General features: G+C 34.5%; 1 protein-coding gene across 9 annotated transcripts in view; it reads right to left on the bottom strand.

Annotated features, from left to right (window-relative positions):
* BIRC6 (baculoviral IAP repeat containing 6) overlaps positions 1 to 14585 on the bottom strand; it is a 213305-nt gene that overhangs the window by 7473 nt on the left and 191247 nt on the right. For 8 of the 9 annotated variants that reach the window (XM_070798081.1, XM_070798080.1, XM_070798083.1 and 5 more), the window contains 5 exons: positions 14237 to 14382; positions 13491 to 13601; positions 11216 to 11433; positions 9247 to 9408; positions 7185 to 7262 (listed from right to left, as the gene is read on the bottom strand). In XM_070798081.1, the coding sequence (XP_070654182.1) occupies positions 7185 to 7262; positions 9247 to 9408; positions 11216 to 11433; positions 13491 to 13601; positions 14237 to 14382 (715 nt within the window). Of the gene's footprint in view, positions 1 to 7184; positions 7263 to 9246; positions 9409 to 11215; positions 11434 to 13490; positions 13602 to 14236; positions 14383 to 14585 lie in introns of those variants that run through there. The other variant, XR_011569131.1, reaches the window with a different exon arrangement.

Below are 14585 nucleotides of genomic sequence, written 5' to 3'. Positions count from 1 at the left end.
TACTCCTTGCTAATATATAACTAGCTAATATGAAATCTTTGAAGGCAGGAAAATATTAGCTACAATCTGCCCACTTCATAAATTAAAAAGGATTAACATTTTCATTAGGAAAGATGATTAAGCGAAGTCAAGGATATGCACCTTAGAAAAGGGATAGATATTCTTAAAAACTGTTAAAAATTGGAAACTTGAACCTGAAATATATGACCTATGAATAAATAAGGTGAAATATGAACTGAGGTAACCACGTTATTGAGGTCAAGGTCAACTAGAGAAAAAAATTTAACGTGTATTAATTTCGAGGCAAAGATCTCATAATTTTTAAACTTACTGAAACTAAATATAATACTGAAGGAAAGTGATTTCCCTTGGCTATATACTTCCCCTCAACTCAAATCTGATACTTCTGAAATAATCTTCCAGGGAATATTTATTATTTCCTTTCCTCTTCCCTTTTAAATAACCTTCCTCTTATATAAGTAGGGTATATCCTTATTTTCTACAAAAGCAGAGAAGAAATTTTGTAACACAGGATTCAGTTACTTACTTAACCTCACATTCTTTGAGGCAAAATATGGTTTTATAAACTCAGGGAGCTGGAGATTCAAACAATTTATAAACTACTTCAGATTCATACCACATTTGGTTTTTTAAAACAGCTAAACTATATAAAGGAAAAAAATAGATGTTTTGTGTATAGAACAAAGAAAACTAGAGATATAAATTTGGGTATAACATTTTCTGCTAAAAAACTGAATTATAACATTTGCATTTTATAACACAATAGCAGAGATCAATATTTCTGGAATTAAATTCAAAGAGTAATTGATAACATGTGGTCTTTTATCACCGGGTGACATTATCTACTTTTAATGGGCATCTTCTATTCATGTTTTTTAACATATACCTTTTAGGAGATTACATAAATGCTGCTTCATTTTTCTTCAGTGAACCAAGCTATTTAGGAGTCAAAATATTCGTTTTATGGAATTTCTGGAGTCTTAAATTATCTCACAGATTTACTCATTTTATTTCACAGCACACTTTACTGTAGCCCAAAAAGCACTCCCATGAAAAAACAGTAAATAAATGCTTGAGAAGAAGAATTTCTCTTTTTTAAGGGTTTGATTTTCAATATTTGAAATTAATGATTTCTCTAACTCTGAGAAACAGTATGTTATGAAGTGAGAGAGACCAAGACAGGCAGAATAACTTCATCCCCTCAGAATCCTTATTTTGTAAAATAGAAACCATACCTACAACTGTGAGAACTAAATAAGGTATCGAGGGGTGTAAAACAGTAGGACTCATAAGTAAGTGTAATTAATATACAATAGCTATTCTTTCCTGGAGTAAAAATGACACCATGCATCCAGAAGACAGCAAAACAGAAAACAAAATCACTCTTACTCTAAAAACAATATATTTTAACTTAAGTTCAGTTCAGTCGCTCAGTCGTGTCCGACTCTTTGCGACCCCATGAATTGCAGCACGCCAGGCCTCCCTGTCCATCACCAACTCCCGGAGTTCACTCAGACTCACGTCCATCGAGTCCGTGATGCCATCCAGCCATCTCATCCTCTGTCGTCCCCTTCTCCTCCTGCCCCCAATCCCTCCCAGCATCAGAGTCTTTTCCAATGAGTCAATTCTTCGCATGAGGTGGCCAAAGTACTGGAGTTTCAGCTTTAGCATCAGTCCTTCCAAAGAACACCCAGGGCTGATCTCCTTCAGAATGGACTCGTTGGATCTCCTTGCAGTCCAAGGGACTCTCAAGAGTCTTCTCCAACACCACAGTTCAAAAGCATCAATTCTTCGGCGCTCAGCTTTCTTCACAGTCCAACTCTCACATCCATACATGACTACTGGGAAAACCATAGCCTTGACTAGATGGACCTTTGTTGGCAAAGTAATGTCTCTGCTTTTGAATATGCTATCTAGGTTGGTCATAACTTTCCTTCTAAGGAGTAAGCGTCTTTTAATTTCATGTCTGCAATCAGCATCTGCAGTGATTTTGGAGCCCAAAAAAATAAAGTCTGACACTATTTCCTCATCTATTTGCCATGAAGTGATGGGACCAGATGCCATAATCTTAGTTTTCTGAAACTAAGAAAAACTTAGTTTTACCCATATTTTAACGTATGGGTATGCAAACAGGAGTCAGCATGAGCTCCATTTTGATCAACAAAACTTAAGAGCTTCCTGGATTAAACCAAGAAGTAAACAAACCCCAAAAATCCCAATATTCATCATAGCTATATCTGGTAAAGTGCTTTCTCAGAATGAGTCATTAATTAGCAGAAAAACATCTACTAGATACCATATTATGTACATAAATTATACTAAAGTTAATGTAATAATAAACAATATATTTTCATTCCATAGTGTAAGTTCACTGATTTTTAGTCAGTCCTCTGATATTTTCATGAAGAGTTAAAAAAAAAAAAACTTTTATTCATAGGCTGAATTTACTGTCCCTCTCCTCTTTAGCTTTATGTTAGTATCCACAAAATTGCATTATAACTTATTCAGAGGCTGACTAAATCAAGAATCATATAAGTGCTTCCTTTCATTAACTGTGTCAACCAAAAATTTTAACCTTGCTGTAACATCTGCTATTAGGCCATCAACCAGTCAGCAATCTTGTCTTCTATCAATGCCTTTATTTTCCAATTATATCATGTCAGAAGATTTAATTCTTTGACTTAGTCTGTTACATTAAAAAAAATTATTATAGATATTTCAAACACAGCAAAGTACAGACTATACAATCCAAAATATTAATCTGTAACAAGAAACTATAGTATACGAAATAACATATGTAGGATAATGGAAAGAAACAAGTCTTAGTTAAAATGCTTTAGGTTTTCAGAATAGCAAGTACCCTCCTCTATGGAAAATTATGCTGCTACTGGGTAGGACTATAATCAACGGGTGATTTCCAGAACTTTCAATTTTAAGAAAAATGTTAGGATTTATACATTATCATATTATACAAAGGTTTATGAATGGTTGATTATGTGACATTAAGTATGTTTACTCTTGCACGACATCTTTATTAACATCCAACTGTAACAAATTATTTATAAGACATTAATATACATTTTAGATATATTATAGCAACATTAAAAACCAATCACATAAGCAAATGTAAAATTTGGTGTTATTGACAAAATGCAGTAATTCTTGATGATAGTTCTAATGAATGATATGACTTTTGACCTTAAATTATGCAAATAATCAAGACTATTACCAGGTTACTGCTGGATATGAGACCTATGACATAACACTACAAAATTTTATATTTTTACACAAATAAATATTCTTTTAAGAATCTCATTACAAAGAAACTATGCAATTCTAATACTGTTTGTCACTGTTCCAAATATTTTGGAAATCTTTTAAATTGCATATAACCTTCAGAAGTTTTTGTGGATGATTTTTAATCTGGCAAAAGTACTTTTAACTTATGGGTACAAACAAAAGAGTAAAACAGTAATTGTGGGTCCCAAAATCTAAATAAAAAGAAATTACTTTTTCCTTAGGCTCTGTAGTCTGCTTCTGAAGAAAGTTTCTAACAGAGAACAAGGGGCAAGGCATTTCTGCCTAGAAGCATTTATTTCTAGTTTATAAAGCAGTATCACACACACACAAAAACCCTACAAACCAATGTTTCTTAGAAATATGGGTACAAAAAACCTCAAGCAAAATGCTAGCAAACTGGGACTTTCCCTGGCAGTTCAGTGCTTAGGACCTGCGCCTTCAATGCCTGGGTTGAGGTTCAATACCTGGTAGGGGATCTAAGATCCCACAAGCTGCCTGACACAGACAGAAAAGGAAAAAAAACTAGTGAATCGAATCCAATTACATACAAAATTAAAAGACGCTTGCTCCTTGGAAGGAAAGTTATGACCAACCTAGACAGCATATTCAAAAGCAGAGACATTACTTTGTCAACAAAGATCCGTCTAGTCAAGGCTGTGGTTTTTCTGGTGGTCATGTATGGATGTGAGAGTTGGACTATAAAGAAAGCTGAGCACCAAAGAATTGATGTTTTTGAACTGTGGTGTTGGAGAAGACTCTTGAGAGTCCCTTGGACTGCAAGGAGATCCAACCAGTCCATCCTAAAGGAGATCAGTCCTGGGTGTTTCATTGGAAGGACTGATGTTGAAGCTGAAACTCCAATACTTTGTCCACCTGATGTGGAGAGCTGACTCCTTGGAAAAGACGCTGATGCTGGGAAAGATTGAGGGCAGGAGGAGAAGGGGACAACAGAGGCTGAGATGGTTGGATGGCAACACCGACTCAATGGACATGGGTTTGGGTAGACTCCGGGAGTTGGTGATGGACAGGGAGGCCTGGCGTGCTGCGGTTCATAGGGTCGCAGAGTTGGACACAACTGAGCAACTGAACTGAACTGAACTTACAAAAAGAATCACACATGATGACCAACTAACTAAGCTTTATCCCAGGAAAGCAAGATTGATTCATTAAAAAGAAAAAAAAAATACATCATTTAATAGAATAAAAAATAAAAATAACAAAATCATTTCAAAAGATACAAAAGAAGCATTTGACAAAATCCAGCATCTGTTCATGATAAAAATACTCAAGGCAATAGGAGTAGAAGGGAATGTCCTCAACATGATGAAGGAAATTTATGAAAAACCCACAGCTATGATCACACTCAATGGGCAAAGACTGAAAGTTGCCCTAAGGTCTGGAGAAGACAAGGCTATCCACTCTTGTCACAAAAAATGTATAGCCTCTCTTGCTCTTGCTCAAGTCAATTTTGTCACAGATCTGGAAATCAATATTTAGTAAGCCATCTAAAGTATAGGGAAAGTGATATAATAATGGTATTATCCATTAAATGGAAATAATGAAAGTGAAAGTTAGTAAAAAATGGAGAAATAGTTCCATTATATAAGAGCGCAAAAGATTATTACACAGCAATTAGAAATTATAAAAATATAAGCTAGAAAGATGGATATGCTCTAATGTTAAGTGAACACAGAGGTACACAAATAATTATCTACTATGTTAATTATAACCATGTGAACTATGTATATGACAAAAAGCCCTAAAGGGAAAACACAGAAGAGATACTAATTTATGTGAGGGTAGCAAGTTTCCAAAGTTGTAAAATTTAAATGCTTCCAAGTAAGCTTCGTTATCTCCCAGGACTTTTGGTATATATTTGACATACAGGCAATAAAAAAGTTAAAAGGAAATACAATTTTTTTCTTTTCTTTTAGGCCATGTCCCATGGCCTGTGTGACTGTAGTCCCCCAGCCAGGGATGGAACCTGTGCTACCAGCACTGCAACTATAATGTTAACCTCTGGACTGCCAGGGAAGTCCCAGCAAATACAATTTTAGACTAAAAAAACCTGAAGATTAATTGTAAATTTACTTTTTGAAAGTACATAAACTCAACAAAAAATTGATTCCAATTCTCAGGTATAAGTCTAATTTACTTCATGAAAAACAGGCTATGTCTTAGTTTCCTTTCAGAGTAAATTCGTCATAAAAACAGCTTCTGTTGACAAGAGTAACATACATGTAGGAAATTATTTTAAAGTTTTTGAACATATTACTTTTTATCTTTTTTAACTGAAGTTCTGTTGATTTACTATGTTGTGTTAGTTTCTGGTATACAGCAAAAGTGAATATATATATATTCACTTTCATATTCTTTCCCATTACAGGTTACTACAAGATAATGAATACAGATCCCTGCACTGTACAGTGGGAGCCTGGTGCTTAGCTATTTTATATATAGTAGTTTGTAGCTGCTAATCCCAAACTCCTAATTTATACCTCCCCCTACATAATCACTTCTAAAATGAAGAAGCAGGTACCTGGAGAAATATTTTATTAACTTTAGTTACCTTGAATGAATCATGTAATCTCTTTTTCTTGGATCTCCGAATTAGCAAAAGGAAAAAAGCTTATATTACAGTGCCATTTCTTTAATTCATGGGAATGCTGCAAGGTCTTTTCAGAACATCTAAAAGAGTCACATCCTAGAGAATGATCTTTCCTATCTCTTTCACTGAATACAAAATAAGAATTAGGAAAAGAATCCTTTCAAGGTAGGTCAACTTTAATAAGCTTACCTGGGGATAATTTATGGTTGTCTTTCTAAAAATAAACACTAAACTGTAAATGTGTAGTTCATTATGTAGCAACAGCAGTTTGTTTCTGTTACCTTAAGGACCAAGCAACACAGTTAATTCCTATCATTAATATGTCTGTCTTTTTGTGGGAATTCTGAACTATTAAGATGAAGCACTGGCCAAAAAAGATTTGATCGGATAGTTTTAATATAGAACATTTTATTTTATGTAGTCCAATGGCTTGTGAAAGTTAACTTAAAAAATTTCAAGGCTATGAAATACATGCTCTGCAAAACAAGAATGGCAAATCTCAAGATTTATGAATTCCTGGACAGTACTTCTAAATCTCAGATGAGTTCCATTATTAACTAGATTATAAAAGAATCATATCATGGGTGGAGAGATACGTAATACTGCTGCTGCTGCTGCTAAGTCGCTTCAGTCATGTCCGACTCTGTGCGACCCCAGAGACGGCAGCCCACCAGGCTCCCCCATCCCTGGGATTCTCCAGGCAAGAACACTGGAGTGGGCTTCCATTTCCTTCTCCAATGCATGAAAGTGAAAAGTGAAAGTGAAGTCGCTCAGTCGTGTCTGACTCTTTGCGACCCCATGGACTGCAGCCCACCAGGCTCCTCCGTCAAAGGGATTTTCCAGGCAAGAGTACTGGAGTGGGGTGCCATTGCCTTCTCCTACATAATACTAGTAGTTATTAAATTCTACTCACCTGAGTTTGAACCAGTAGGGACTGACTGGGAGATGGGAGAGGCTAATCTAACTTATCTGATCCTGTTGCACCTGAGTGTACTTTAAGGCAAGTCAGGGATTTTTTTAACAGGGAATTTTGACAAAAAGAAATTTTTAATGTCTTAACTTAAGAATCTCAACTCCAAATGAGATATAATTCCATTGTACGAATTGCTTACCTATAAGCTATTTCATATGTACTTTCTATCAATCTGCATTTTTATTTTTTATGGTTTGTTTATTCTTGGTCACTAAAAAAAAAGTTCTTAAACATATATGGTTCTTTATTTTCTAAGTGAAACTGTAAGAGAAATTTGTTTACTTGCAAAAAGCTTGAGGTCTGAGGATTCCACTTCTCTTCTGGTCTTCCATGCCATGTATTTAAGATGCTTAAACAAACCTGAGAAAGAAGGGGGGAAAGTTATAAACAGAGTTGAAAGGAGTGCTTTTTAAAAGTAAACACCCAGAACTAGGAATAAAATTGAAATGTTATTATGTCCAAGTATCTGAGTCCCCCAACAAAACCCTAAGGTTAGGTCTGTTAAAACAAATTTTTATCTTCAGATGTGATCTAAATTTATGTGGCATTACAATTTCTTCATTAGTGAAAAATGAATTAGCAGCTATTATAGATTAATACAAGCAACATATGTTTTTAATGAAGACTCTTTTCCAAACGTCATCATCAACAACAAAATTCTTGGTGAGGAAAAGTGGTATTATTTTATATTTAAGAAAATCTCTAAAATTTTTGAAATGGGATATAGCTTAATAAAAAAGATATTGACTTAAATCTGCCTCTACATTCCATTTGTTGTAATATATTGTTTTGGTTGAAATGCATGACTAAAATCTGGTCTCACACAAGCATGAAGTAGGAAAAGGGAGGACCCTGCAGATGCCTTGACATGATCTTGAGGATCCCCAGAGTGCCTCAGAACAAACTTGAAGACACTAGTCACTTGTTCACTCATAGAGCAAGAATGAACTCAAAGCATCCGCCAAACACAGGCCAACATTTACTCGAGGAGAAAGAGAACCTGGGACACATTATATGTACTTGTAAACTAACAATTTTATGTAATGGGCAACAAATTTGCCCATTTAAAGCAGTCTTTAAAAAAGCAGCTTTTATTGGTATTTCCTTGGTATTCTCTCAATGCTCTGTGAGAATAACAATGCAAAATACATTAATTCATTTAGTAAATTCACTAATAATTTTAAAGGATGTGCATATGAACAGCTTTGTGAATTATCATTTAAAGCACCATCAGACATATCACGCCACCTGGAATCTTAAGTCCTTAACCTGTTACCTATACTAGTAATTCTTAAGGAAGTACTAATAATTTCTTAACTAATTCTTACATTTAAACTTTATTAAGTTCCAATCTCTCCCTTGAATAAAGTCAACATTGCTATTTCATCTACTTTGCTCAGTTATAATAGACTTGTTCTTTGCTTTCTCAAAGTAAAGTCGACCTCTGGTTAAGTATACTATAATAAAACCAGAAAATGAATCCCAACTTTGTGATTTGAGCATATGGTGAATACAAAATGATAACTTGTAAGCACAGATCTGAGATAAGCTGCACCTTTTAAAAACAGGAAGGCAAAACCAGGGGAAAACTTGGGCCATCTCTAATAAACCGGATCAACTTCACACATCTGCTGTTCTCACAGCAGCAAAGACGTTGTCTGCTTGTGAAGTTGAGAAGTTTCTTCTGACCTTTGAGTAATTTTGAAACATTGAATACACTCAGTATAGAATTTACTACCGAAATTTCATCAAATCAAAGTTCCTTTGACAAGTGATTGTTCTTTTAAATCTCATTTTTAAGGTTTATTGTCATATGAAATGATTTTTATTATACCTCATTTATATTTTTATTATGCATTTTTGGGGGGCAGGGATAGGAATCAATTTTTCTATTTATAAGAAAACATAAAAAATTTTAACACAAATCAGACTTAATGGTATGTATCAGAAGACATGGATAGTATCTTTAGGCACTAGTGAAAAGGTACCTGGAACCAACGATACAGCAAGTAAAGAAAGGTGAGTGGCAAAGACAGATGCCTGGCACTACTGTTTTCTGAGTGGAGACAGCACTCAACTGACCAAGGCTGTGCTGAGTAAGTCAGTCCCTCACAGTAACTCCTGAAAACTGTGAGTGGTTTGTAAGTAACACCATTGTGTTTCTGCCGTCAGGTTCTTCCTCTCTCAATCCTGAGGCTGATTTTTGATTACAGGGAACAGAAACATGAAGAAACTCATGTATTTTGAAAAGAAGGTAAGTAAAACAAAATTTCAGTTCAAATTACAAAGAACCTTTGGGTTACAATACTTTGGCATTAAAAACAAAGGACTTCAATTACATTACCTTGCCATCATTATAAAGGTTTGGATTGAATCGCACACTATGACCACCAGTCGTCTCTAGATTCACAAGAGGGGGTGAACTGGGATAATCTTGAGGAAAATATACATCAAACTCAAAGCAGCCATTTGCATAAGGAGTGTCCGCAGGACCAGTTATCAGGACCTAGTATGCACATACGAATACAAAAGCCTATGTTACTATTTTTCAACACTGTTGTTGAAAAAAACAACGCAAAATAATAATGTTCTTACATCCTATATACACCTCAATCAAAATGTGCTAAAAATAAAGTAAAAGTTAAAAACATACACAGGAATAGGAAACGGTTTTAAATTATGATTAAAGTGATTTTGTTTTGGTGAAAACAGGCTTTTAAAAGAGAAATGCCCAACTGCCAACAGGAAAGCTTACCCAACAGCAAATACCTTTTAAAATATTAAGTTACGTTTTTTTCTAAGCGCTTTCCTTCATGATCTCTACAGTACTGTCAACAATTTGAGACTCTAATACATCATTACTATCTCAAAGGTATAAGAGTACCTTTCTGTTTCAAATTGTCAAGTTAATGTTTTAAGAAATAACTTACTTTTAAATATTATCTTCTGGGATAATGAGACAAATAGGTAACACAAATAAAATTCTCATGTAACAACTAATGACCAAAAGGTTCTGAGAGAAGAGCAGGTGTGTCCCTTAGGGCTGTGTGCATGTGTGTATGCACACTGCGTGCTCAGTCGTGTCTGACTCTTTGAACCCCATGGACTGTAGCCTGCCAGGTTCCTCCGTCCATGGAAATTTTCCAGGGAAGAATATGGAGTGGGCTGCCATTTCCTTCTCCAGGGGATCTGCCCGATCCAGGGACTGAATCCACATCTCCTGCATTGGCAGGCAGATTCTTTACACTGTGCCACTTGGGAAGCCTTTCCTTAGGGTTATTGGTAGTCCAAAAACCCCAACAGTGACTATCAGGATTATTCAATGAATTATATTTGAATCAATAGATATTCAGTATACAAGACGCAAGCAGCAAAGCCTCGGGTCCTGAACTGCTATGCATGGAGGCAAGTGGTACTACAGTCTCATCAGTTTAAACTCAGATTTATGTTTTGTGGGTTCAACTTGGGATTCTTTATGTTAGGTGCCGTATAATAACAAAGTCACAAGTCTGAATTTATGTGGGCCACTTAGAGATAAAATACTTCCCTAGGCAATCATCTAATAATTGGCTCTACTGTTTGTAACAAGGGAATGTGTGGTCAATAAGCAAGGTCTGTGAAATTTCTACTGAAAAATTATCCAAAAGAGCAAAACAGAAAACAAGCAAACAAAAAACTTTCCTCAAATCAATGGATCAATAGTTTCAGCTGTGTATCTAAGGAAGACTGACTATTTAATCCATTAGTTAAATGATGTAAAGAAAGGTTCCTCCCACCCCAGGGATCAAAGCTTTGAAAGTTACTTGCTGCAGCATCTCTTGGAATCTGAGGCCAGATCACCACAGTATTAAAACATAAAGCTGCACGTTTTATTTATTATTGTACTACCCCTGCTTACATCACAGATGACATGAATCTGTAAATACATTACATTACATTACCTAGGGAAAAAACAACCTGAAGACTGATAGTATAAAACCTGAGAGAAATATTTTGGATTATAAGAAATCCTGTGACTTTTTTTCTACTGATCAGCATTAAATCCTTTGATAATATGCTCTAAAACTATGGCAGGCTATATACAGCCTTTGTTTGGGGTAGGTATTTCTAGATCTTTTGTTTTTGAATGGTACTTGCTACTCTCATTCACGTACTCTGAACATTAGAAAAAGACTTCCTTCATTGATATCCAAAACAGTCAACAGAATTTTTATTCAATGTATTAAAACTTCATGCTATTTCTAGTGGTATTTTATATGAATATCTGAGTAACTGGATTAGTCAGAGAAGTAAGAAAATGGTTGTTTTTCCACCTTCATGATGTCAAGCCGCTCCTCGTCACAGCGCACAAACACACTGGAGGACGAGGACAGAGGCAGTGAGGTGGACAGCGTCACGGCTTCCTGTGCAAGGCGGCGGGCTCTGGCAGCACTGTTGGCATCGTTTGCATTTTTCACCTGAGACATGTAGTGGTAGTTTACTTTAAAGCCCAACTTCCCATCTTCATCTTCAGAAACCATCTCAAATGTATCTAAAACAAGAAAAAGGAAAAAAAAAAAAAAAACACTGAAAAAAAAAAGAGAACCAGAATGGAGGATAGCTGTTATAATAACAAAAATCACAAATAAAGAAATCACTAACCCTTCTTCACCCAAAATGGAGAGACTGCAATGTGAAAGAAGGGCAAACTTATCAGTGTTTATGTAATACCTACATATATGTGTTAATGCTGCTAGATGGATAGAATATATCATGGAGACAAAGGCAGAAATGATTTTTAATTTGCAGTTTGGACATGTAGGTAGATTATATTAAGTATTTAAATGATATGTAGTAGATAAATTTATTCTTAAAATGAATGATATATTTTTTTGCCAAAATAATTCAAAATATGAAATACTGAAAAGTATTTCATTATATTTCATTTTTAAAGGGAATAAAACTATATATTTGCACTGCTTTGGAATCAGAAAACAGAAGTGACAAGCTGCAGTTTACTTCTGTATTACTTTTGAAATTAAATTAACAAGATAAAAGAGGATTATTAGGAAAATCTCCTAAATACTCTGACAGAATACAAATAATGGGCTAATTCTTCACAATATATTTAGGAAGAGTTGGAAGGATTAAAGTTATTCTTTACTTATAAGCTAAATCCATATAGAACAGAAAGAAAAAATTATCTCTAATTCAGATTAACCCTAATTCACCAAAGGACTAAAACAAAGATGCTTAAATAACTTATAACACTAAATTAAAACTACCTACAAATGCTAGGGCAAATACAAAGAAACAATGGCAACTTTTGATCTTGTCTACATACAATTTTAAATATCTAGAAAAACATTAAAACTACATTTTAATTACCATTAATGCAATAAATTTTACCAAGAAGTGCAAGGTCCTAGGCTTGGTTCTTTGGGGTAAATAATAAATAGGAAAATATATCTGCCTTCAAGAAGCTTATAGCCTACAAAAAAGGAGAACCTATACAGTGTTCTACAAATATACCATGTCTCAGCAAGACTTCTGAATAGTTTCAATTAGCAAATATGTAAACCAGAGCTATTCATCTGCCCAACTCAACTGCTTTTCACATAATACAGGGAAAAATTTCCTTTGAGTTTTATAAACAGCAATTCACCAGATACACATATGGCCTATTGCTACGCCTGAAGGAAATTTTTACGTCATAGATTTACATTTAGACTTAAAGTCATGTCCAACTGGTAGAGTTTATGATTTTAAAAGATATGAGGGAAGCCTCCTAGTGACTAACATTAATCAACGCTTATGCCCTGTGACTCTGACAGTATGACATAAATCTACATTTTTGGGGGAAATTCCTACTTTACTGTTCTTTTTAATATCGTCAATGTCCTTTGGGTTGGTTCTCAAGAAAGATAAAGAGGGACATATAATAACAGTTAAAAGTGGTTATTAAAACTTGAAGTCTAGTGTTTGTTTATAGACCAGCATGTTATGAAGGGTACTTAAGTGATCTTTTCATCTGTCCTTACTTGCCAAGAGTTTTGTAATGGGAAAGGCTACAAGAGAACTATGCATAACTACCTTTTCTAAAAGTAAATCCCATGGAACTCTAAAAAGGGGTTTAAAAGTTACAGACTTAGCTCCAAGTCCCAAGTTTTGGCTTCCTTCAGGCAAGGATATAGAGACACAGAGAGGTAAGGAACAAAAACCACTTTCTGCCTGTTTGCTAGACATTTGGCTTTGTTTTTTTCCCCCCTAGGTTTCTACTGAATCATGATTCCTAAACATAACTGTAAGTACAGCTATAAATTCAGAGACAGAAAGATGATAAAAATTTTTGCATGTGTTCTTGTCTGGAAAATCCTATGGACAGAGGAACCTGGAGGGCTACAGTCCATGGGGTCACGAAAAAGTTGGACATGACTTAGTGACTAAACAATAACAACAATATATGTGCATACATACATATATAGAGTATATGAATAATTCATGGTAAAAGCAAGTTTGAAATTCTAATTTTACTAGAACATATTTCAATAGCACCATTATAAACTATGAATCGAGATCAGAAAAATGAAGAGTATGATTTCAACTTACCAAACTGTAATTTCTTCATGACAGCCACATATTTTTCTTCAAGTGATTTCAATACTGATAAAGGTTTGGGTTTCATAGCCACCTTCTTTGAATATTCACCTAGTTTTTTTTCTGTTGTTTAATATTTCAAGATAAATTAAATAAGTATATATTTTGAAGAGTAGAACAAAAAAACACTGTATACTTCTAGAGATCAAATTTTGAATGCCAAAAAAATTACCAAATTCTTCATAATTACCTTCCTATTATCTCATTTTAAAATTAAAAGCTTTCTATTTCATACGAAATACGGCTAAAAATCTTAACAACTTTAAAGCTTAAATTCTTAAAATGCTAAAAAGATTTTATCCATTCATGCAAAAGTCACAGAAATGAAGCAATAGATGATGCAGAATCATTTATATATTCCATTATTAATATGTGAAAATGCCAATTTTAATTTAATGTACTATTTGGTATCTAATACAACTGCATTTTTCAATTTCATAACTTTCAATGGGAAGAAAAGAGAAATTATATTGCATGTGGTCAGCCTACTAACAGTCTTAGATACCATATGCAGCAGAGATTAATATTTTAAAATTAGAGACTATTCATAATTAGCTTGAAAACCTGACACAGCAGAATCTTTAGGTAAATAACTTTATGGAAAACCATTAACAGAGGGAAGAGAATGCAGTTTTCAGTAAGTAAATAAAACATCTTTGTATCAAAAGAAATGTAGCAGAAAGGGACTAGTTCTGTACCTTGATTTGCTTGCCGCAAACTGGTAGTGGCTGCATAAACTATCTCAGCAGTCTTCTGAATGTCTGGCACCAAAAGAGTAAGGCCTTCCGGCTCTTGATCAGATGCATCTGGTTTTACTCCTGTTTTAACATTTTCCCTTTTAGATCTGAAAAAGTTTTTTTAATATGGAAAGAAAGGCAAGGAAAATTAAGATTTTAGTCTTGAAAAATAAATACTTCCATAAGTAACAGTGGTTAAAACTCGACAAGATATTGTGCATTTCATTCGACATACACATGGTATATACCAGGAGTGGTTCACATTAGATTCATTTTGAAGTCAGAGGATGATGCCTAGCACTATAACTGA

This window comes from Bos indicus, chromosome 11, assembly GCF_029378745.1.
Source record: "Bos indicus isolate NIAB-ARS_2022 breed Sahiwal x Tharparkar chromosome 11, NIAB-ARS_B.indTharparkar_mat_pri_1.0, whole genome shotgun sequence".
Lineage (NCBI taxonomy): Eukaryota > Metazoa > Chordata > Mammalia > Artiodactyla > Bovidae > Bos > Bos indicus.
This window is presented reverse-complemented; position numbering and strand designations above follow the sequence as displayed.